Source organism: Zea mays, chromosome 9 (genome assembly GCF_902167145.1).
Source record: "Zea mays cultivar B73 chromosome 9, Zm-B73-REFERENCE-NAM-5.0, whole genome shotgun sequence".
Lineage (NCBI taxonomy): Eukaryota > Viridiplantae > Streptophyta > Magnoliopsida > Poales > Poaceae > Zea > Zea mays.
Window position 1 is genome coordinate 153,722,763 of NC_050104.1, and position 23,464 is coordinate 153,746,226.

Sequence of the window (23,464 nt, forward strand, 5' to 3'; positions counted from 1 at the left end):
TGTCACCATTTGTTTTGATCCACGGCTTTGTTTCCTCCTCCTCCTCCTTCCCTCTCGGCACTTCCCAAAAAGAACTACTACTAGTAAAAAGCTCGCTGAAAGCGAGGGACCCAAGCCCCTAGCGCAGATCTGCTCTGCAGTGCTCAACGTTGCCGGGTGGGACGCGGGAAGGAGCTCAGTCATCCACTTGCAAGTAGGCGGTAGAGAGTAGAGACCACATCTATATTAGGCGACCGGATAGAGTAGCCATTTGGATGTGTCATCCACGATGAGAACCTAGAGTCCTAGAGCCAGCACAAGGCCAGAAACGAGCCAGAGCCGCAGAGTGCAGCAGCAAGCAACTGCGTGCGTGCCTTGGGGTGGTATTCGCTGCGATAAAAAAAAGCCAAACGGCGCTGTATTTTAACTTTTTAAGCCGTGACCGTGAGCACGTGGTTAGCCCGCACCGGTGCGAGTAGTGCTAGCAAACGGAGGAACATGCACTCCGTAGTCTGCACCCATCAAACCTAGCTTGCATGCTACGTACGCTAGATATACTAGTACTTCTTACCTGCAAGTACGTAGTACAGTAGTAGCTAGTATTATCTCGCAAGTCGCAAGGACTATCTATATTTTATATATTGATCTAAAACGAGACGATGGAAATATGTGCTCCGTTTGTGCATATATTATTTTTTTTCATTTGGTTCCTTTTCCCCGTACCTGCGTGTCACCCCCACAACCACAGCCACAAGCAGAAAATTAGAATAGACACAGACTCGTGTAGTCATGTACTAGGTGCCACTTCTTCACAGAATCGCAGGAGCGCGTCAGGCGTGGACCATCTTGCATTGCATGGATGGATGTTTGGGCGCCAGGCAGTAGCCACTAGCCAGGCACCTGTGACTCTGTGAGCAGAGGGCGAAGCATCGGGCATGCACAGCAACGCTTCTGTTACTAGTTTTGTGCTGCAGCGCAGTAGCAGCGGTAAGAAAAAAAATACGGACTCACCGGCCGGCACGAGTGGTGAGGCGACAATTGGGCTGGCAGCCTCGACCGCAGCTAGCTCTTCCGGGCCGTTCAGCCGGAGGCCCGGAGCGACGAAATCTGTCGGTGCGAAAAAGATAATTGCTCGCTTTGTTTCCGTTTCCGGCCGTTTCTTTCTCCTTCAATTCTCCCAACAACAAACAACCATCGCGCGTTTTTTTTCCCTCGGAAAACCAACGGCCGCGCAATATATACTACGTATATGGGCGTTTCATTTTCCTTGTAGTATGGTGGATGGGGGATCGCTGTCGGGTGAGTCAATTTGACAGCTTCCTAAGCTTTGATTGATCGCTTAGTTCCACCTGCTCACACTCGCTCTGCCTCCGTTGGCGACGCCGACGCCTTCTCTTCCTCCCACGGCCACGGGACCCGTCAATGCTCGTATAAACAGTAAACGTATAAAATACGTGCAAGGATGTCATCTACGAAATCACCTACTATATGCTTGTAAGTAGCCTGATAGGATTGTGCCTGTGATTCTGTGAACATATACAGTACCTTTTCATATATCATAAAAAGGTCACTAACATTTGAAAGGGGCTAACATTATGATGTCGAATGAGAATTAAGCATTAATTATAAGATATGTTTTCATAGTGTATGTATCCATTCGAAGGCATGCGTACTAAAAACTTTTTTTTCTTCTATATTTAAATTAGTTTAACTCGATACAAACCTAGAACATGTATTCTTTTGAATTCTGAAACAAACCAAAAGAAACAAGAAAGAAATAGAAAGGAAAAAACATAGTAGCATGCAGGACTGCAGGAGGGACCAAACAAAATGGTCCGCTCCGGTCTCTCGTTTCTACTCCGGGACGAGAGAGAGAGAGAGAGAGAGAGAGAGAGAGAGCGCGAGCGGGGGAGGGGAAGGGGAGAAGCAAGCGAGACGTCACGGGAGCAGAGCATAGCCTGATAGCTCCATTGCCGCTTGCCGGCCATCGCCTAGCCGCCGCCCGGCTCCCGGGAAGAGAAATCAGCCCCCATCCCCAATCCCTCGCCCCCCCAAAATCCCCTGGGGATTCGCCGATAGGGCCCCCCCCGTGCCGCCCCGTATTTTGCACTGCTCGCACGCGGCGACGAGCATTGCTATTTCCTTCTTTTTTACCTATTAGCATGTCTCTGCCCAATGCCACCGCCTCGCCGCCGCCGCCGTCGCCGGAACCCTAGGCCGCCGGACTCGGGGCTCCCGTCGGCGGGGGAGGATGCAGCTGCGGATCTCGCCGAGCATGCGCAGCATCACCATCTCCAGCAGCAATGGCGTCGTCGACTCCATGAAGGTGCGCGTCGCGCCGCAGCCGCCCCCGCCCCCGCCGCCGCCGCACGGGGCCGCCCGGCGCGGCGGGGGTGGCGGAGGGGGATGGTATTGGCGCGCGGTCGCGTTCCCGCTTGTCGTTGCGCTCGGCTGCCTCCTGCCCTTCGCCTTCATCCTCGCCGCCGTCCCCGCGCTCGAGGCAGGCGGAAGCAAGTGCTCCTCCGTCGGTAAGATCGACGCCTGCGATCTCGTGGCGTTTTCTGGGTTTGGTTGCGTCGGGTTGAGTTGTTGATTTGGTGCGTTTGGGGAGGTAAACCTTGGATCTCAGCGCCCTTGGCGTAGGATTTCGCGGTGTCGGTGGGAATGTACAGATGCTTCTCCGAGAACGTGTGATTTGCTTGCTCGCCCATGAGCTTCAGATTCAAGAAGGTGTGAGCGATCTTATTTGTTTGATGTGCTGATTTGAACTGAAATAGATAGAGTTGACTATTTGGGTTTATGATTCAGTTTGCAGGTGAGTAGATTTGTGGATCTTAGGCATATAATGTCCTTGCATTGGTCGAAATGTAGTTTTTAAATTCATCAGTGTGGTTAGGATTGAGGGGCTCGATTTACTCCTATTAGCTTCAGTGTTAGCTTTGGAACAGTTTTCTTATTGTAGTTTCCAGCTGAGTCTTGCAAGACTGTAGCAGAAACCATACTAAAATACCTGAAAAATACTATCAGTCCTTCCCAATATAACGATCAGCGATCATATGTTTCACCTCTGAACTGGGTACCTGTTCATCTGGACTCTAAAATCTTAGGTCTCTACTGTTTGGGCATGAATGGTGGATATTTAAGCTATAGGAATTGTCTTGACGTGCCTGGTTAACTGATCAATTGTAGCCTTGTAGGTTAAAGTGCTCCACTTCTACACCTGGCCAGCTGATTGGTCTGGGATAAACGTGCTCCACTTCCCTATGTACCAGTCGTAAGAAGTTATGCTGAAGCCACTCCTAGATTTGTGCAAAACTCTGGAACTTCAGTTCTGGTACTTTGAGCACCATAATTGCCACACCTTAGGGAATAGGGACACTTGTCCTAATAGTCTAAGCAAAATATTTGGGACTGGGTTTTCTTCTTAATGAAATGACACGCAGATCTCCTGTGTTGTTCGAGAAAAAAAATATTTGGGACTGGGCACTTGAGTTCAGGCAATCAGCCTTGATTGATGGTATGAAATGTGACTTGAGCACCTGCAAAGGGAAATATTTTTCATGGCTTTGTGGAATGTTTGGTAGATCATTCTTGATATCTGTGTAAAGTTTGGTTGTCATAAGCTCTTTGCTTGGGTTATAGCCTTATAAGCATATGGTCTTTTGTAAGTTGCTGATACAATGAGATAATTGATTTTGGTCATGCTTCAAGGTCTTATGGTATGGAATTAGTATTATTTACTCCCTCTTATTCTAAATGTAAGTTTAGGACAATGACACACTCTTAATGTTTTTTCACTTGCTTTTTCCAAAAAAAACAGTGTTAGATGTATCGTGTGTGTATTGTCCTTGTAAATATTTGTATGTGACGTACGATGTATCTCTAAATATTTGTACCTATATAATTTTTACTTTTTAAAATTATGTGTAATCTATCATGTAAACTTGTTGTATGTGTTGTCTTGAGTATAAGTTTGGTATTAGGTTTTTACCGAAAAAACCGAAGTAAAAAACCGAAATCGAACTTCTCGGTTTTTCATTTTCTAGAAAACCGATCGGTTTCTAATGTCTAGAAAACCAAAGTTTTTTAAAACCAAAAAACCGAACCGAAGTTTAAAAAAAGCCGAATGGCCAACCCTACTTCTGCCGCGGCCTGGACATGGCGTACCTCCTCTACGTCGATGACATCGTCCTCACGACCTCCTCCCCCGACCTCTTGCGGCTCATCATCTCTCTTCAGAAGGAGTTCGCCATGAAGGACTTGGGTGAGCTGCACCACTTCCTGGGGATCATCGTCGAGCGCCGGCCCCAGGGCTTGTTCCTCCACCAGCGCCATTACACCGTTGACGTCCTTGAGCGCGCTGGCGTGGCTGATTGTAAGCCTTGCACGACTCCGATGGACACTCAGGGCAAGGTTTCTCTGACGATGGCCCTCCGGTGGCCGATCCGACCAGCTATCGGAGTCTCGTCGGGGCCTTGCAGTACCTCGTCTTCACCTGCCCCGACATCGTCTACGCCGTCCAACAGGTGTGCCTCCATATGCACATCCCACGGGAGCCACATTTCACCGCCATGAAGCGGATCTTGTGGTACCTCCGAGGCACTATCGACTTCGGCCTTCTTCTTTGACGGTCCGCAACCACCGACCTTGTCGTCTACACCGACGCCGACTGGGGTGGTTGTCCTGACACGTGTCGCTCCACTTCCGATTTCACCGTGTTCCTTGGCGACAACCTCATCTCCTGGTCCTCGAAGCGGCAGCCCGTCGTCTCCCACTCCAGCACCGAGGCCGAGTACCTCGTCGTGGCTAACAGCGTCGCAGAGGCGGCGTGGCTACGTCAACTGCTTCAGGAGTTGCATAGTCCACTAACGCGGAGCACACTCGTCTACTGTGACAATGTTAGCACCGTGTACATCTCCACCAACCCTGTCCAGAACCAGCGCACGAAGCATGTCGAGCTCGACCTCCACTTCGTCCGCGAGCGTGTCGCCGTCGGGGATGTGCGAGTACTTCATGTCCCGACTACTTCTCAGTTCGCCGACATCTTCACCAAGAGCCTCCCTACGGTGGTATTTGAGGAGTTTTGGTCTAGTCTCAACATCTGTCGTGGCTAGAGTTTCGACTGCGGGGGGTGTTAGATGTATCGCGTAGGTGTATTGTCCTTGTATTGGGCCTAGGCCCACTTACCTCTTATATAATACATCACCCAACCCTGGTTTAGGGTTAGGGTTTTCAGTTCTACCAACATACAAATCTCAAATGTAAAAAAATAAATTTGTATTATAGAAGTATTTTCCATGGTGAATCTAGTAGCATCAACCATGCATTGTGAATCTATGTAACTTCTCATCATGTCTTGATGGGCAAGTAAAAAAAGTCTGACCGATAGAATCCTAGAATTCTAGAACGACCTACATTTAGGAGAGAGGGGGTAGTACTTTTACTGCTTACCTGTAGAAACCCCTTCCTCCGGTTGCGTGGGTGCTTTATCACAGTTATCTTTTATTCTTTTCCATGGAACTGAAATTTTGTATTATAGCTCATAGTTTTTGTGTTTGTAACCTTTGTAATCCTATTTTGCAGATTGCTTGGGGAGGCGAATAGGGCCTAGTTTCCTTGGTAGGCAGGGAGGTGATTCTACAGTGAGTTACTAAATTCCTTGCACTTTTCTTTTAGTAACTCATAACTCTTTGTTTACCTTTTTTCTTAAGGACAACAATTTGTTTACACTTCTTAATATTAACAGAGGCTGGTGCAAGATCTGTATAGATTTTTTGACCAAGTTAACAAGGAGGAATTCCCATCCGATGAGAAGTTACCAGAATCATTCAGGGATTTCCTTTTGGAGATGAAGGATAACCATTATGATGCTAGAACATTTGCCGTTAGGTTGAAAGCTACGGTATGGAACTAACTTCCTTTTTTGCATTTGAATTTTAAAAGTTGTATTGCTGCATTAACAAGGTTTTAAAGAAAACTGAATTGGTTTTTGTGATGTGTATTTGGAAGCCCCAAGTATGATATGGACTATGCATATTGCTTTTGGCACTCAGATGATCCATATCATATTTGCTACTAATTAAACACAACAAAACCCATTTATTATGAACTAGAATGGCATGTGAGAACAGCAACATATTCTGTAATAATATGTGATTATTGCATAGTATCACATTATATATTGTGCTTTATAGAACTTTAGATATGCATTTGGTTTATTTTCATATGTTCTCTGAAGAAGGTTGTGAGCTCTTTTTTTAATAAAGGATATTAGTACAGGAGATGATCACTAGAGAGTAGAGTTGCAGAAATGTTTGGCAACTGTATAAATGAATCTACATGTCGGGTACCTATGAACAGGGTACCCAAAGTAGGCCCATGACCTCCTTCCGGCCCATTTGCCGAGCAACCCTGCGAGGCGGTCCGACCGACCAAGTCCCCGCCAAGCAAGTCTGCGAGGCGGAGCGGCCGACCAAGTCCCCGCCGAGCAAGCCTACGAAGCGGGGTGGCTGACCAAGTCCCCGCCGAGCAACTTGTCGAAGCGTAGGTCCTAGCCTAGTGCTACTGACCCACATCAGCTACGACAAGACGCATCATCACCAAGCCACGTCCGGACATACGTGCAACATACCGAAGGGGCGCTAGGAGGACACCATCAACACGAGTACACGACTGTACGCCCTCACGAAAGGTCTCAGGCGTATCCCCACTATCTTGTGGGGTCAGTCAACCTCAATCATGAGAAGACCTTAGCACTAGAATCTCTACAGTGACCCATGTACCGGGAAAGACGGGACAATACACCATACCGAGTGTATGGCTACGCACGCTGGCAGGCGACACAAGGCTCATGACGTTAGGTGAAGCCGTGCCACGCACAACCGCGCCATGAGACTGACCCACTGGACCCGCCATGTACTACTACGAAGACATCAGTGGCGGACTCTTTACAGGGACCTGTATGACGCACGAGCAAGGTGGTACGCCATACTGTGAGTAAGTACGGCTACACATGACCCTATGGACAACCTCAGGGATACCACGTCAACCCGGTGGAGAAGATCTCTCTCTCTCTCTCTAGTAGGAAAACAAGTTTCCTCTGTAAGGTTCTTCCCATGAGCTATAAAAGGAAAGGTCCCCCTCCTCCTACACACAAGCTGTAACTCAGTCCTCAAGCAATACTACGATCAGCACTACACTAGACTAGGGCGCAAGCCTGAACCAGTATAACTCCCTGCGATTCACCATTCAGAGTGAGTTCGCGCTAGCATCCCCCACCGAACAAAAATTCTATTGTTCCCCGGTTTCCGAAACCACGACACTACACATTTTCTGGGAGCTACCGTACTATTGTGTATTGCCCCTGGATATGTAATTGGTCATCCTTTTCATCATGCAGTTCCCACCTCTGTGTAATTGTGTATTGCTGCTTTGTTGTACACCGCTTAATAAAATATTGATATTAGTTTTTTATTAAGTGCTTTAGAGCACTGTTGTGGTTTATAACATTTATATTCTTATTAAGTATACTTATATTGCAGATGGAAACCATGGATAAGGAGGTAAAGAGGTCAAGGTTGGCAGAACAGCTGTATAAACATTATGCTGCAACAGCTATTCCCAAAGGAATCCATTGTTTGTCTCTGCGCCTTACGGATGAATACTCCTCAAATGCTCATGCACGGAAACAGTTACCGCCACCAGAACTGTTACCTTTGCTTTCTGATAATTCCCTCCAACATTATATTCTAGCCAGTGATAATATTCTTGCTGCTTCAGTTGTTGTCAGCTCAATTGTACGATCTTCCTCACTGCCTGAGAAAGTAGTCTTTCATGTTATTACCGATAAGAAAACATATCCTGGGATGCATTCGTGGTTTGCTCTTAATTCCATAGCTCCTGCAATAGTTGAAGTAAAAGGTGTTCACCAGTTTGCTTGGCTGACAAGAGAAAATGTTCCGGTACTAGAGGCTATAGAAAACCATCGTGGAGTCAGAAATCACTATCATGGAGATCATGGAACAGTTTCCAGTGCAAGTGACAATCCTAGGGTGCTTGCTTCAAAGTTGCAGGCTCGGAGCCCTAAATACATATCCCTGCTGAACCATCTCCGTATTTATTTGCCTGAGGTGCCTGGCCATCAGCTTTCTATCTGTCACGTTTCATTTTTTTACCGGTTTATTTAAACATTTCATATTGATGTGTCAACCAGATTCCATGGTCATGCTTTCTAGTATATCTTTACAGTAGGGCATTAGGTTTTTTAGGGAAAAAATTCTTTGCATCCAGGATGCAAAGAATCTCTTTTACATCCCCTCACATCCACCACCTGGTGGTCCATATAAATAGAAGAAAAACAAATTACTAGAAGGTTAAGTTGCAAATTTTAATATGTTTTTGTGGGCCTTCAAGTGATGGATGTGAGGGGCTGTAAAGGAGCGTGTTTGCATCCGGGATGTACATAATTTTTTTTTCCGTTTTTTAGGTGATTGTCTCCAAGGCTCCTGATTAAATGAGCTTGTAAAATATATGCTGCATGCTTCATTGATAGAACAAAGGTGGATGGGATAGTCTACTATTAGATGTAGTAGGACATAACCAACTTCAATGTAGTGACTATGTGATATCGCATGCATTTATGCATTTAATTTGACTGAATGCTTCTATGAGAAGAACATTTGTATGGGCTAAAGCTTACTGAATTAGTTAGTATGACCTTTGCAGTTACCTACTAGATCATTAGCCATTACCATGTGATGCATGCTGAAACTTGATAATTAACAGATACCCGACTAACCATTGCAGTATTAAGGTTCATGTTTAGTTCTCTTTCTATATCTGATTCAAATGAAGATATTCAAATGTGTTTCTATTTTGTTTGGATCATTATCACACGTTAATTGTGTACTTTTTTGTGCTGCTAATGTGATGAGCTGTTATATTCCACCACCTCCTTTTAGTTTCCATTATCGCTTTCCCAGTTCTAGTAATTATACAGTACAGCTTTAAAACTAGCTTATACTTGTACTCTGTAGCAAAGATTGTGAAATTTATCATGTACAATTGTAGATTTTGTACATCTTTTTAACCTAATTCGTTCACTTCTCTTCAATCAGCTCTTTCCCAACCTCAACAAGGTGGTCTTCCTCGATGATGACATTGTTGTTCAGCGTGACTTGTCTCCCCTTTGGGCGATCAATCTTGAAGGGAAGGTGAATGGAGCTGTGGAAACATGCAGAGGGGAAGACAGCTGGGTGATGTCTAAGCGTTTCAGGACATATTTCAACTTCTCGCATCCCGTGATAGCTCGGAGTCTTGACCCAGATGAATGTGCTTGGGCATATGGTATGAATATATTTGATCTGGCAGCTTGGAGGAAGACAAATATCAGGGATACATATCATTTCTGGTTGAAGGAGGTAATGCATTTCACCAACAAGGATATACATTTCCCAGTCTTACTCTATGTTCCATAGTTCGTTGACTATGTTTTGAACTGAAATCTTTCTGGTATTTTGGCATGCAGATTTTGTACTGTGTACAGTGTTCCAAAATCTAAAAAAGAAACCTTGATTCAACATTTTTGTGTAAATGTAAAAAGTGAATATCTTTTTTCTGCCATCCGGCTTTTGTCACAATGTGCTTATATATTGTTCCAACCATAGAAAATTATATATAATAAAAGTAGTTAACTACTGCCTAAAACATGATAAGAATTGTTTGTGGCCATTATTTGTCTTCACATTAATTTCAATCTCTTTTGCAGAATCTAAAATCTGGTCTTACACTCTGGAAATTTGGTACTTTACCACCATCCCTTATAGCATTTAGGGGTCATGTGCATGGCATAGACCCATCATGGCACCTGCTTGGCTTAGGATACCAAGACAAGACAGATATTGAGAGTGTCAGGAGGGCTGCAGTGATACATTACAATGGACAGTGCAAGCCATGGCTAGACATTGCTTTTAAGAACCTACAACCATTTTGGACAAAGCATGTAAACTACTCCAACGACTTTGTTAAAAACTGCCATATTTTGGAGCCTCAGCATGTCAAGGAATGACCTGTAGGCTGTAGCAAATACCGGACACACGGAGGGAGTATAGTTTATGATTCGTTTGTTGGCTGGAGAGACTGACTGTTGCTGGATGATAAGTATACTGGTTAATCAAGAAAGCAACCAGCATTCAATGGAACTGACCATCCCCTGTGAAAACTGCCAGGAGTTTTCATCTGTACCATAGGGGAACACAATTCTTACCATCTGTATCATATTGGTGCATCATTCTTTCCTATACTGTAGCTGCGCAAAAAGGGGCTCTGGGACTGGGCTGATCCTTGGTCGCAGAACAACATCAGAAGGCTAGAAGATTGAATGCTTGGTTGATCAAGACGAAGAAAGGAGGCGGATATTATGAGGTGGCAAGTTTATATGCTTTACATCCATCCATTTAATTCTTTTTACACTCGAGCATTGAAATTTTGTTCTGGTAGTTTTGTGATTGCTTCGGTAGGTTCGAGATGATTGTAGTAGAGATGCCATTGTTTCTGGAGTAACCTACAGGATATTGTTACGATTGTTGACATACTAAAGATGTGCAGATAATTCTTTCAAGAGTATTTGCGCTAAACTGTGAGAAATAGAGATCCAAATTCACTGAACAAAAGTTTACGTCACTCCTATGGTTGGGCCTATGGAGAGCCAGGGCTGGAACTAGGAGGAACGCCACTGTGTTGCTTGTCGGCAGGATTGTAAACTGCCGGAGTAATTTATTCTCGTCTGTTTTAGACAAAAGCGTTTGGCCTCTTGACTAAATTTAACCATTGCTGAAGTATTGTGGTCACTGGTAGGTGTGTTTGGATGGCTTCCGCGGGTTGCCTTTCCGCAAGTTCGAAGTGCAAGTGCTCCTTTTGCTCACACAGCCGTTTGCTTCGCGACCAAACTTTCGGCAAGCCAAAATTTTCCCCATCCCTATATCCAACAACCCGACAAGGACAAAATTAAATTTCCCCATTTCGATCTCTATAGGGACTAAATTAGTTATATTCTATCCTCTGAGGTATTGTTCGGTTATTTCTATTCTACATGGATTTGATAGGATTAGAAAAAAATATATTAGAAATTTGATTTAAACCCACTCAATTGTCTTTAATCTATATGAATTAGGATGAAAATGAAAAGTCTTGATAGAAAAATTCTCGGCGGGAAATTGGGGATGGGTCCCCATTGGCATGCGGCATGCCATGTACGGTGTTCAGCCCAACAATTCTGCTCTGCCACTTTTGATTCTGTATACATGCGCGTTCGCTCATTTCATTTTTATTTTGGGCTGTGTACAGCTACGAGATCACCGGTCTTTTGTTCTTCGCGAGGCTAGTCCTACCTTGTCCGTAGCACTGTGCTGAAGCATGAACGCCCTCGTCTTCCCTCCGGTACGAGCCCAATGCTCCGCATCTTGTTGAGCCTGAATATTTGATTTGGCGCAACTGAAATCCTAGTCCCTCCAGACTCCAGTTCGGCCCAGTAGTTTCGAGGCAGTTTTGATCAATTTTGGGCTAGTTTGGCAACCAGATTTCTATTTTTTTTAAAGAAAAAATGAAGTAATTTTTTTTTGAAAAAAACATTGGAAAAATAGAGTTCTCAAACTAGCCCTTATTTTTTTGGAAGAGAAAAGGTTAGTGTAGCATTTCGACGTAGCCCAAGACTGATCCGTGAATGTGATACAACCATTTCAGGCTTGTGGCTTGGCAATATGAACTACGAATACTCCTGATTCTGAGTGAGTGGCGACATGTGAACATCGAAACGACAAAGAGGACAGAACCTATGCGTTGCGAGCTAGCATAAAGTCATGGGAGTAGATCCATATCTCTTGTTAGGACAGAACAAAGATAAAAATGCAACCCCCTTTCGGTGTTTCCAGGGCACTAAGATGGCATAAAGTGGCTTCTTTAATTTCAAACGGACAAATCTAGCGTCCAACTACCACTCTACCAGCATCAAAGGACAGATTCAGCACTTAGTGGTGCCTGATAGAGCATAAAGAGAGAAGTGAATCTGAGACTGCGACGAGCGAGTACTTTGAACCTCGAACATTGCACTGTCATCTGTAACTGATGAGCAAAGCTGACATGGTTGATGGTTCCTCGCTAAGCTATGTTCGTAGCACACAGGAACCTCGTGCAGTTACCAAACGTAGCCCCGCGAAGATGCCGATTCGTGCCGACGAAAGTTATTCTCTTTATGTCACAAAGCAATTAGGCACACTCCATCCATCAGATAGCTGAGCCAGGACCGGAGGCGGCACAACGGAGGCTGGACTGGATTCTTGAAGAGGCTTCCATTCCATGGGGGTAAAGCGATCCCATTTCCACTCCTGCCTGTTGTCTGCCTCCAAGGCAACAGTTTTTTAGTTTGCTTGCGCTCTCCTGCCTTCGGTTCACCGCCTCTCCATGAATGCAAGCAAGCCGCCTTTTAAATACGAGGCTCTCGCTTGTTACTGAAGCTGCGCGGCGTCTTGTGCCTCGGAACCTGCCAACTGCCATTGGAAGTGTTTCTCTACAGTCTACAAATACGTCGCGCGCCATGGACGGCGACTCGAAGAAGCTGAGGTAAAACAGGTGCATGAAGCAGGGCCCAGCCCAGACCTCCATCTGCTCAAGGGTTTGGTCTTAATTTCATCTATGTGGCTGGCTTCTAAGTGTTTTCCTTTTTCATGTCGTACTGTAACGGGGGTTTGGTGGTTCCTAGATTTTTTTTGGGGCAATAAAAGGGCAAGATTTTAGCTTTGGGGATCTAGAATCGGAAGGGCATTGTATTCTTGCGATCATCAGGTACGAAACGAGCAGATTCAGATTTCGCAGTTGTTTTGCAGGGTGTGGTTTTCTGGAGTAGGAAAGGGAGGTGGAGGTGGACGCCAGTCTTCAGCGGCACCACCGCAAGAAAGCGCGCCTATTGGAAGAGGTAACTGAACAATATGCGATGATTTGGTTTTCTGTTCAATCTGTGTCTGAGTTGTAATTTGGACAAGGGCTGGTAGGAGTCTGGTTCCAGAAACTCTAGCGTTACTGAGCTCTGTGGGTGTTGTTATACGAAAACACTGAACTCTTGGTCCTGAATCAGTTTGACGGACAAGGGAGTGTTCGTGTTCTACCTGCAACTCTAAAAAAAGCATAGATATTGTTTTGGTTTTGAAGCTACCTTGATGAACCAAAACAAATAAATAAATATAATTTTAGTTTACAGAAGATTGCGATTGTAAACTGTAATCATGTCAAATTCTCTTCAACAATTTGTACTTCAGTTGTTTTTTAGACTAATTAGATTATAGTGCTATGTCATTAAGAATAGCGCTATGGAAAATTAGAAAGGTAAACCGTGGAGCATTAAAAAAATTCAGATATTCTGAATTAGAAGGGAACTTCACATGGATGTGTAGAACGCAGCTAAGTCTCCCTGGTTTTCTGGCTGTGAATTATTCAAGAAAAATTCTAGTGGTGAACCAATTCATTTTCTTGAAAGAAACAAAACCAGAACTGAAACGGAAAAAAAAAACTAGCAAATTTTGTCAATACAAGCTAGGCAGAATCCTACCGGCAATTTCGGAAAAACAATCTGACAAAATGGCATTGTGACGTCCAGCGGAAATGAACAGCAGCGGGGAATTTGATGCTGCATTCGCAGCCACAATTGCAGCAGCAGCATTTGCAATTGCTGCCCGTGAAGAGAAGCTTGCAGCTCAGAAGAAGTCTGTCCCCATCGAGGAGGTGCCACGAGCCCTGTCGCTAGTCAAGAGAGCTGGAAGCACCAAAAAACCTGCGGGAGGCAACAAAATCTCAAGATGGTTTAGCGGCAAGGAGCCTCTAGAACACGACGACGACGGTCCAGGTAGTGTAAACATGTTCTACCTTACTCGGTTACTCCCATTCTTTTGCCACCTGTATTGTAGCAAAACCGGCAAACCTCTCGTGACAATGCTGAAATGGAATGTCCTTTCAGTGAGCAGGCCACTGAAACCAGCACCTGGAAAGCCCGAGGGTATGCCTGCAGATCACAAGGTGGCACCCAAGATTCTTGAGACTTCTCTGAGTGTGAGGAAGGGTTCAGGGTCCTCCGGCAAGACAACAGACAGGAAAGGGAGCAAGAAGTTTGAGCAAGAACATGTTCAGAAAGCGCCATCGATCATCAGGCCATCTACATCATACCATTCTAGACGGAATGGAGAAGACGCAGCAGGAGTAGCTGCTATTGGCGGCACGAGATCTAAGGCTGATGAGTGGGAGAAGGCAAAGCTTGCAAAAGTTAGAGAGGAGTGAGTATGATTTTATTTTAGATTCTGAGGGTCATTTGATTGAAGTTATGCTGATATGGACTTCAAAATTAGGTACGAAAAGATGATGGAGACCATAGCTGAATGGGAAACTGAGAAGAAGGTGAAGGCGAGACGCCATAAAGAACAGAGAGAGGTTTTAAATTTGGTTAATTCATTCATAGTTTAAAGAACGTTGCACTATTAATCCAATATTTCCTTCGTCGAAAGCATCTGTGGTACAAGCCCCACAAACCCAAAAAAATGATAACGCTAGGAATTCATCATGATAAATTATTGATCAAACCACATTGTTTGAGGAGACTCAGAGCTGAGCTTCTTAACTTGCAGACTGTGCTGGACAGAAAGAGAGCAAAAGCACTAGAAGAATACAACCAGGAGATGACAAGGATCAGCAAGATTGCTGGAGGAGCAAGGTCGATGGCAGAGGAACGAAAATACAACGACGAGAATAAGATCAAAGAGAAGGCGCACAAGATACGATCCACAAGAAAGCCTCCCCGCACATGTGCTTGCTTTTGAGAATAGTTCTATACACTGAAATTTGGAACCGTATGAAAGAAGTGTGATTTGAAGTCACTATTGTAAAAGTCACACAATAGTGACGTACTGTATTGTAATATGTATTTGGCTTTGACAAGATATTAGTGTAGAGTTGTATCCCCCTTCAAAAAGAGAGTTGTATCCAACACGCAACATATTGACGCTTTCCACTGAAAGCAACATCAGCATGTTTGAAGGACGTGGAATTCAGATAGAGAGAGAGGAAGATACATGCATCAATATTCAAGATGAAGCCTGGAGTAGGAACTGCCCCCAACAACTATGAGAAAGGAGTACATATATTCTTCAGAAAAGAACGAAATTCAGGATTCTCATCGCAGAGTGTTTGATACAAGTACTTCAAAGAAAATGGGAAGGAAGTGCATTTGCCTTTTGAAAGGAAACTATTACATATGGCAGACAGCAGACAGCAGGTAATAACACAAAACTTGAGACATTGTTAAAACTATATATGTGGTTATGGTCGGACTCTGACCATTGATGTCTCACTGCAGTTCCTCATGATGCCAATGAGTTGAAGAGCTTTAAACAGCAAGGGCGGAGAAACTAAAATGTAATTTCAATCACCGCTACAGATCCTCAGCATCCTGTTTAGATGATTTGGGGTGCCCTTCATACTCTAACTTCACCCCTAAGCTTGCAGTGATGACCCTGAATTTCAGCCTTATCTTCTCCATCACGTCTTGAATTTGTTCATTCTCCGGATCGGACAGCGGATAACTGCCCACCAGTGCAGCCAGTTGCTCGATATTCTTCCTGACCCGAGCTGTGAAGGCATTCTGATCAATGAGAATTGCAGACGTCCACACATCCAGACAGCCCTGAAAGAAACCCAGTTCTTCACCGACCTGGAAACCCATCTTTAAACCAACCTGCCTCCCCTCTTCCTTTCCAGATGCCAAACCATCATTATAGCCATTTCTGTACCCCTCCTGGTAATGTGTCTCATCTAAGAGTACAGTTGGTTCAAGAAAATCAGCATCAATCTTAGCTTGCTGATCCATAATATGAACAAGAGCCTAGTTTAGCTCTCCAACAGATAGTTCTCAAGAAATGTGATTCCAGAAAGCCTGCTTCATAGTCAAAAATAAAAGGATGGGCATAATAAGAAACTAAATGAATACATGCTAAAGGAAAAAAGGAGTTAACAAAACTGCACTGGAATAATGTTGTAAATCAAGAGAGGGAAACTGCATATGTATGAATGTTCTCTCTAAAATATCACCTATATTTTTCTGAATGCCAATAAAAAGGTAAAACTGATCTATTAAAAGTTGAAGTGAGACAAGTTGATATTCAGGAACCAGACCACGTCAAGTGTATTAATATACACTTCTGATGCAGAAATGCAAAAGGTATGTTAGTGATTATACATGTATCATCATAAACAAGTGGATAGGGATGGCAACGGATCGGGTTTGGATCGGGTATGACAAATACCCGCCCGCAACCATACCCACGGGGATTGATCATACCCGCCCGCGACTATACCCGCGGGTATAATTTTGTATACGTGTCCGTACCGATCAGGTATCGGGCGGGTATCGGGTACCTGCGGGTATAGTTTTACATGTACAGCCACTGAGAGCATTTAAACTGTAGACAAACATATCATATACATTATACATGTAATAGTAACAATAACACAATCAATTTAGTTCACAAAGTAACTTAATTCCAAAAAATATAACTTAGTCCAAAAAGAAATGTAATAAGACAAGAAAACATCCGGCTTTGCACACTGCACTGTTGACTGCATACGCACACAGCACATGCTGCTTGCAGCTTGCTTGCTTGCTTGTAGCATACATGCTGCCGAGCACAGTGGCACAGCCACACATTGCACACTCGCACAGGCCACAGCGTCACAGACTCACAGTTACAGGCTCACAGCCACACAGATTACCTGGAGAGAGCAAGCCGATTGCAGAGTCAGAGTATCAGGTCAGAGAGAGCAGGCCAGCACGGGTACAACAGGTGGCTACCGCGCGCAGGCAGCAGGACGTAGCCGGAGGTGCCAGCGCCCGCCGGAGCGCCAAGCTGTGGAGCGGCCGAGCGGAGGAGGTGCGACCGTCCGCCGTCGTGTGCTCGTGCGCGTGCAGGTCCCGATGCGGGACTGGATGGAGGAGCGATTGTGAGGATGATAGGAATCAACCATCGAGTGGGAACTGAGACTAAAAAGTCGCCGGCCGGAGGCACAGCCGCAGAGTGGAGCTGAATTACTGGAGTGGTCGAGTGGAGTTATTTAGGGTTAGACATATGGGCGAGGTCGCCTCTCGCAAAGATTCGGTGACTTAAGAGACGTTTGATGGGCCTTTGCCCTTTGTCTTTTTTTTATTACTAGGTGAGTGCCCGTACGTTGCAACATAAATATATAATAACATAATAACTTATATACAAAATATATCTTATATTGTTATAAGAAAATGTTTCATAATCTATTTGTAATCCTAGCCATACATAATTTTTGTTATTTTAATTTAGCTGTTTCACTACTACATTGCAACCAACAGTATCATGCAGACTTCGATATATGTCACGATTTATATGGTCTCACATCATTGAAGAGCATGTGCCACACCTGCCGGTAGAAGTTCCCTCGTATATTATCAGTCATCAGGTACGCACCACCATACATGCTTGCTTAAACAAAAAGACAAGTGTGTGTTTGCGAAGAGAATTAAAGGCAGGCCGGCACAAAAGCTACCCCGACGATGGCGAGTGGTCATTGTTGTCGGTCCTCCTCTGCGTCACCTCTGGCGCCAAGATGACGCCATAATCCTTGATATAGTAGTCGTCGAACGCGCACGACATGGCGAGTACCAATAACTCTTGGCTAGGCTGTCAAACTAAGTGCACCCCGGGTTCATCAGCGAGGTAGTACACCTAGCCGTTGCACCACCGGATGTGCTACTCCTCTACATACATCTTGTTCGAGGACACTCACACAACGTCAGCAACGGCTATCGTCCCAGCGCACAAGAATTCATGGCCGGTCAGTAGAGACTTACGTGGCAGGTTGAGCTTCAGGTGGATGATGAGCTGGACGGCGTGACGGCGTCGTTGTCGGATGCGATGCCCAGAACAACCCGAGAGTCGCTGGCGTTGGCGACGACCATGAGGTCCCCCTGTTTGAAGATGGACAGCGCGGTGCAGCCGCTCTGGACCGCGTCCAAGCGGCGGCTATGCCGGAGCTTGCCGAACAAAGCGACGCATGCGGCCGCGTAGTACTGCTTCCAGAGGTCGAACTGGCAGTCGCCAAGCTTCTTCTCGTCGTCAATGAGCGACGCCAACGCGAGCGCCTCCTGCCAGTGGTGTTTGTTCGGGGTTTCCAAGTAAGAAACATGGATTCATCTTTGGCGTTGGTTTATGAAAATGACTCATAAGTCAAATCTATGGAAAAAATATTACGGAGAATAAATGTCACACATGCAAAAAATGAATTTAAGTTGAAAACATTATTCAAACAAAAGGAATTGCATGCAAGACTCTTCTTTAAATACTACTCCCTCCATCCAAAAATATAATTCAAAAATCTCGGTGATAATTATCTACTACTACACATCGTGCAAGGATAGCAGGTGGGCTTCGGGAGAGATGTAGTAGATGTTTTTATTGTAATAGATGTAGACATAAACACATATGTGGTGTAATGGTAGCTACGAGTATATTTGCTTGAGGGGTCGCGGGTTCGAATCCCCTTGAGACCATTTGTGTTTTTTAATTTAATTTTCGCTAGGCGTGGGATGCACGTGGGAATGGCAATGGGCTTTGCGGGGAGGGAAAATGAGAAAGACAGTACGGGAATGGCAGAACACAAAATGAGAGCCGGGAATGAGAGCTTTGCGGGAGGGGAGAATGAGAAAGACGGGAATGAGAATGACAGAACACGGAATGGCAGCCTACCCCTTACCGCCTTAATAAGTAGTAGATTACGAATACCCGCGGGGAACCCGTGGGCAAAAACTGGAATCCGTGCTCGATCCGATTTTATCACGGGTCAACATTTGTGCCCGTACCTGAACTCGACGGGTCAGATATCCGACGGATATCTAAACTCGCGGGTAAAATTGCCATCCCTACAAATGGAAAAGCCACTTTCTTCCTAGTACATAGTAACAACCTTGCACAGAATACTCTAATATCAGAATGTGTGGTCACAATCAGGGCTGGCATAATTGATACATATGCTTGCATATTTAATACCATATCGAAATACTACAACATAGGTCCTTCAAACTAATCTGAAGAATTTACTTACAAGAACCGAACCACATCCAACAAATCTCATAGATCAAAGTTCCCTGTAACATGAAGATCTTTTTCTTCCCTGTGTATAATGACACCATATATAGCAACATAGTCTTTTAGTCCCAAGCAAGTTGGGGTAGGTTAGAGTTAAAACCCAACAATATGTCACCAAAAGAAGAAAGAGAGAGAAAGGGGAGACAAAAATCTTTTGAGAGCACATAACCAAGAAAAATATTCTTTGAAAGAAACAGACCAGGAGATGGTAATTGTGTGCATCCAAGGCCTGGAACCATGGAGCACATTTATTTTTCTGCTTCAGTTATCAGTGTTCATGTGGGTTAATTTGCAGGTTCTTGTGCTGCGATGCAGGGTTACTTTTGCCCTCGAATTGCAATAGTCGATTGAAGACCAATCAATTTCAAAGAGAATGGTACCTTGGTTTTGGGGTACACCAACTTGGTAACGGATACAGGGTACTATATCTAGTATTGAGCGAATACAGATACATGCGTAAGCCATTTTTTTCTAGAAAAAAACAATACTAATAGGAATATTACACGTTTTAGTACTTTTTTGGGTAAACAAACAGTATATTAAAATTCTAAAACAGTATCAACCTGCCAGGAATATTGAAATTCCCTTGAATTCTATTATTTGTACTTCCCACTCCAATTTTGCATATTTCCATTTTGACAGCACTCCAATAGACAAGCCTGCCGAGCATTTCCATTGAATTTTCGAAATCGAAGTTGCAAACCCCCACTAGTAATGCATAAGTGCTTAATCCACTAGTATATTCAAGTAATCGCCTTTGACTTGTGCCTTCAGGCTTGGACGAGACACGAGATCAGTTAATCACTGATCCAACGGACAGCCCAACACATACTACCTGAAGTGCTTGCAGATGCTGTGCTACCATTCATCGACTTGTTGTTCTAGTCTATTCTTGGCCAGGGACATGAGAGAGGGGACAGGGAGGGACTAGGAGGAAATAAGGAAGAAATTCAGCTAACCGTTGATCCGTAGCCACCACACCGCCGGTAAACCGCTGGTAGGTGAACGAGCTCGTCGCGTGTGCGGGCGTCATCAAATGAGCTTCGTGCGGCTTTCGGAGGGCTTCCTTCGCCGGCGATGGATCCCTTGCGGACGACGCAGGTGGCAGCGGTAGGGATGGCAGCGGGTCGGGCCTAGGGCTCGGGGACGCCGCAGGTTGGGGACGGTCGCCGGTCGCAGTCGCAGTCGCAGCTTGGGGACGGTCGCCGGTCGCAGCCGCGCAGGCGTAGCTCGACCGCTCGGGGCAGCGTCGCAGCGGGGCAGCGGGCTGAAGCCTGAAGACTGGCCGACTAGGAGCCGTCCTAGCGGGCGGAGGCGGACTGGCTGCTGCCTGCTGGGCGGGGGCGCGGGGCGGGGGCCTGGCCGCCGCCTGGGAGCCTGGGCGGGGGCGCGCGGCTGGGGGCCTGGGACTGCCGCAGTGCCGCGTGCCGGCGTGGCCGCGTGGGGCGCTGGGGTCCTGGCCTCCAGGGAAGGCTGGGAGGCTGGGACGACTGGGAGTGGCGGCTGGGGTAGTGGGGTGGGCGACCGGGACGGCTGGAAAGGGAAGGGAGTAGGGAATTTAGGGAGTTAGGGTTAGCGGTTCAGTGATTTAACCTTTGGGCTTCTTTTTCATGGGCCACAAAAAACACAATTCGAGTATCCAGTGGATATCCATGGGTAAAACATAATATCCGTACCCTACCCAACGTATTTCGGGTACCCGACCCGATAGTATCCACGGGTAAAATTTCAAACCCGAATCCATGTCCACCGGGTACGAAACCCGTGGGTATCCATACCCACGGGTCCAATTGCCATCCCTAGGCAGCGGTCGTCTGGCTGGGCTAAAGGCCTAAAGCGTCGATGCGTCGCTCGCCTACAGGTTATGGGTTACAGTTTAACGGGTCAATGTTTGGGCCGTATTCTAAATGAACCCATACGTATCGTCCCACTTGTCTGAATTTTTTGTTTCCAAAAAACACTCATCTTTTTAATCCGACACTATAGGTGCACGGCTTTTACTATGTAAATTTACAGAGAGTAGTGTATAGCGCGCGCAATGCACGCGTGGCGAACCATGTAGCAGCATCGTATGATGTGTTGTGACTATATTGTATGGAAAATGGACCCCCAGACATTTAGCTCAATAGGTTCTGGTGTTTGATGATCAACATAACTTGTGGACTAATGTGTTTGCTAGTGTTTGTATTTAGGGTTTAGGGTTAGGGTTTAGATGAATTACCAAGGAACAACGTAGAGGATTATTAGTTTTATTATTAGTTTATTTCTTGCAGTTGGATGGTAGTCTTTATGCATTATGGGAAGTTATTGTACTGTCATTTGGCCTAGATATTTTTTATTTGGTTTTGAGTATGTGTAGCAATAGCTTGATGATTTATGTTTTTAGATGCGAGTAAAATCCTTCTTGTAGAGTAAACTACTATAAACAATTCTGTTTGGTATGAAGTACACACCAACATCATAGCTTTTGTTTGAAAGCAAGTTGGATTAGGTTGGGGATCAAATAAATAAGAAACAAAGATATTGAAAAATTAAGGAAAGAGTAGAAGACAATGAGTTAAAATTATTTGTTACTCCTATAAAACATGTATGAAGCAAGAGTGGATTGTAATATGTGTTTTTTATTGCAAATAGAGTAGACAACTGTTTAAGTGTGAGAACATATGTAATCTAGATGTTAAAACATGTTTCATTTGAGATTTTCTTGGAACATGTGGTATTGAAATGTTTACATATATCAGTTATATAGTGATCCGCTGACATGAATAACTATATAGTTGTGTTGATAAATTATGAAACACAGGGAAAAATAGAAACAAATGCCGGTTTTTACGAAAACATATTTCTATGTATAAACACATTTATCCTGATGAAAAGTGATCTGCTGAAATGTATAAGCATATAGTTGTGTTAATGGATCACGAGGCATATGGGAAAAAATACAAGCAAAGTGGGATTAACCTCGTGTGTCCATATGGGAATTTCAACACAAACATACATTTGTATACATCCGTGCAGTTTTTACATACACGTATGTATAAACATGTTCTTATAAATGAATTATATACTCTATGTTTGGTGTAAACATATAGTTAGCCAAATAAGTACAGGATGGAGCAGACGAAAATTATAACTAACCAAAATAACAAATTTGTTGATGTACAGGTAGCACAGTACATAGCAGAAGCAGTACATCAATCAACCGTGTTAGAAATAAATGCTACAAAAAATGGAACAGTCGATTCAACAACACAATGCCGTAGCGAAGTAGAAGCAATGGCGAGATCCAATTATCTCTTGAGGTAAACCTTGTTGGCTTGTTTATGTGATATTGTTACAATTATTGGAATCCAAGAAACAGTTTAGAGCGTTGGTATAAACCTAGAACCCAATGTTGATTCCCTTGTACTGACATAAATAAACAACTAATTTAGGTGGTGGCGAAGCAGAGGAAACACACAAGCACAAGGAGATAAAACTATTTCGTGAGTACGAGTGAAATTAGCTCATGGTAGTACCACATTTAGTATCAAAGATAATATAAGTGCAGCATTTAGAAGCAACCCTTTGTTTGTCGCCGCATAAAAGACGTTTATGAACCAAATCGATAAAAGCGTTGGTGCATAGGGGAAGGCAGCATGTAGCAGGTGCACCACACGAATGAATTGTGGTTATATGAAGTGGTATGGCACCGAACAATCTCATGTAAGGACACAATGGCGCAGAAATTGAGTACAAGACAAGGCAAGAGCCAATTACCTCTTCGGATAAACCCGAGATATGTGATATTGTAGCATGTACTGCAATCCGAAAACGAAGAGGATGACTAGTGTAATAAACATTTGAAAACACAATGTTAATCCTCTTGTTCCTCTGTTGCACATCATCAAGCAACGCAATACAACGCAAGACATTTTGAAGCAGAAGATATGAGAAGATTTACTTCCGCGTATGGAAACACTGCTGGTTCGTTGCCTGTCCACGAGCTTTCTCTGCAGCAGAGGAGGATTAGAATTTGGATAACCAAAATCGAGAACTTAGTAGGTAGGCAACTCTTTGTTTTTAGTTAACTGTCTTTTTGCTTTCCTCGGGGAATTGGATTAAGAATCGGCTAGAAGAAACAGAAGTGAAAGCAACTGCGCTCAATGTTGCCTGATAAAAAAATAAAAAATGTATGAGGTAGGCAACCCAGATTTTCATCACACAAGGTCTTTTCTATAGAAATCCAGGTTTACATGCATGCAACAGCCATAATGAGCATCTCTATGAGGTCAATATGTGCA

At 44.5% G+C, this 23,464-nt stretch overlaps 3 protein-coding genes across 8 annotated transcripts; 2 read left to right on the forward strand and 1 right to left on the reverse strand.

The window, feature by feature from the left end:
* The first annotated feature begins 1,654 nt into the window (after positions 1 to 1,654).
* LOC100384251 (uncharacterized) lies at positions 1,655 to 10,613 on the forward strand. 2 transcript variants are annotated; one of them, XM_008660704.4, is made up of 6 exons: positions 1,655 to 2,709; positions 5,563 to 5,621; positions 5,726 to 5,881; positions 7,521 to 8,108; positions 9,096 to 9,398; positions 9,746 to 10,613. In XM_008660704.4, the coding sequence occupies exons 1-6, from the start codon at positions 2,652 to 2,654 to the stop codon at positions 10,043 to 10,045; spliced, it is 1,464 nt and encodes a 487-aa protein (XP_008658926.1). In that variant the 5' UTR covers positions 1,655 to 2,651; the 3' UTR covers positions 10,046 to 10,613. The 2 variants fall into 2 exon arrangements, with proteins under 2 accessions (XP_008658926.1, NP_001345005.1); NM_001358076.1 differs by having other exon boundaries at positions 1,879 to 2,507; positions 9,746 to 10,597.
* Positions 10,614 to 12,055: 1,442 nt separating this feature from the next.
* On the forward strand, positions 12,056 to 15,846 carry LOC100278877 (uncharacterized). 2 transcript variants are annotated; one of them, XR_004852449.1, is made up of 7 exons: positions 12,056 to 12,594; positions 12,858 to 12,946; positions 13,625 to 13,870; positions 13,982 to 14,294; positions 14,367 to 14,415; positions 14,643 to 15,289; positions 15,371 to 15,846. XR_004852449.1 is itself a non-coding variant. In NM_001152011.2 (6 exons), the coding sequence occupies exons 1-6, from the start codon at positions 12,569 to 12,571 to the stop codon at positions 14,832 to 14,834; spliced, it is 948 nt and encodes a 315-aa protein (NP_001145483.1). In that variant the 5' UTR covers positions 12,291 to 12,568; the 3' UTR covers positions 14,835 to 15,025. The 2 variants fall into 2 exon arrangements, 1 of the variants encoding a protein (NP_001145483.1); NM_001152011.2 differs by lacking the exon at positions 15,371 to 15,846 and having other exon boundaries at positions 12,291 to 12,594; positions 14,367 to 14,448; positions 14,643 to 15,025.
* LOC103639445 (uncharacterized) lies at positions 15,137 to 20,253 on the reverse strand. Of its 4 annotated transcripts, XM_020543898.2 has the most exons (3): positions 20,141 to 20,252; positions 17,888 to 18,181; positions 15,137 to 15,946 (listed from the first exon to the last, which is right to left on the reverse strand). In XM_020543898.2, exon 3 carries the CDS (start codon positions 15,878 to 15,880, stop codon positions 15,446 to 15,448), a length of 435 nt encoding a protein of 144 aa, XP_020399487.1. In that variant the 5' UTR covers positions 15,881 to 15,946; positions 17,888 to 18,181; positions 20,141 to 20,252; the 3' UTR covers positions 15,137 to 15,445. The 4 variants fall into 4 exon arrangements, with proteins under 4 accessions (XP_020399487.1, XP_008660412.1, XP_008660414.1 ...); XM_008662190.3 differs by lacking the exon at positions 17,888 to 18,181 and having other exon boundaries at positions 20,141 to 20,253; XM_008662192.3 differs by lacking the exon at positions 17,888 to 18,181 and having other exon boundaries at positions 15,137 to 15,949; positions 20,141 to 20,246.
* Positions 20,254 to 23,464: the final 3,211 nt, after the last annotated feature.

Bases quoted from the DNA above. Each gene is read 5' to 3' on its own strand.
- LOC100384251 (NM_001358076.1), top strand. From the start codon at position 2,231: ATGCAGCTGCGGATCTCGCCGAGCATGCGCAGCATCACCATCTCCAGC. The intron at 5,882-7,520 runs GTATGGAACTAA...CTTATATTGCAG, and splicing joins CCGTTAGGTTGAAAGCTACG to ATGGAAACCATGGATAAGGA. The intron at 8,109-9,095 runs GTGCCTGGCCAT...CTCTTCAATCAG, and splicing joins TCCGTATTTATTTGCCTGAG to CTCTTTCCCAACCTCAACAA.
- LOC100278877 (NM_001152011.2), top strand. From the start codon at position 12,569: ATGGACGGCGACTCGAAGAAGCTGAG. The intron at 12,595-12,857 runs GTAAAACAGGTG...GTTGTTTTGCAG, and splicing joins GGCGACTCGAAGAAGCTGAG to GGTGTGGTTTTCTGGAGTAG. The intron at 14,295-14,366 runs GTGAGTATGATT...CTTCAAAATTAG, and splicing joins CTTGCAAAAGTTAGAGAGGA to GTACGAAAAGATGATGGAGA.
- LOC103639445 (XM_008662190.3), bottom strand. From the start codon at position 15,880: ATGGATCAGCAAGCTAAGATTGATGCTGATTTTCTTGAACCAACTGTA.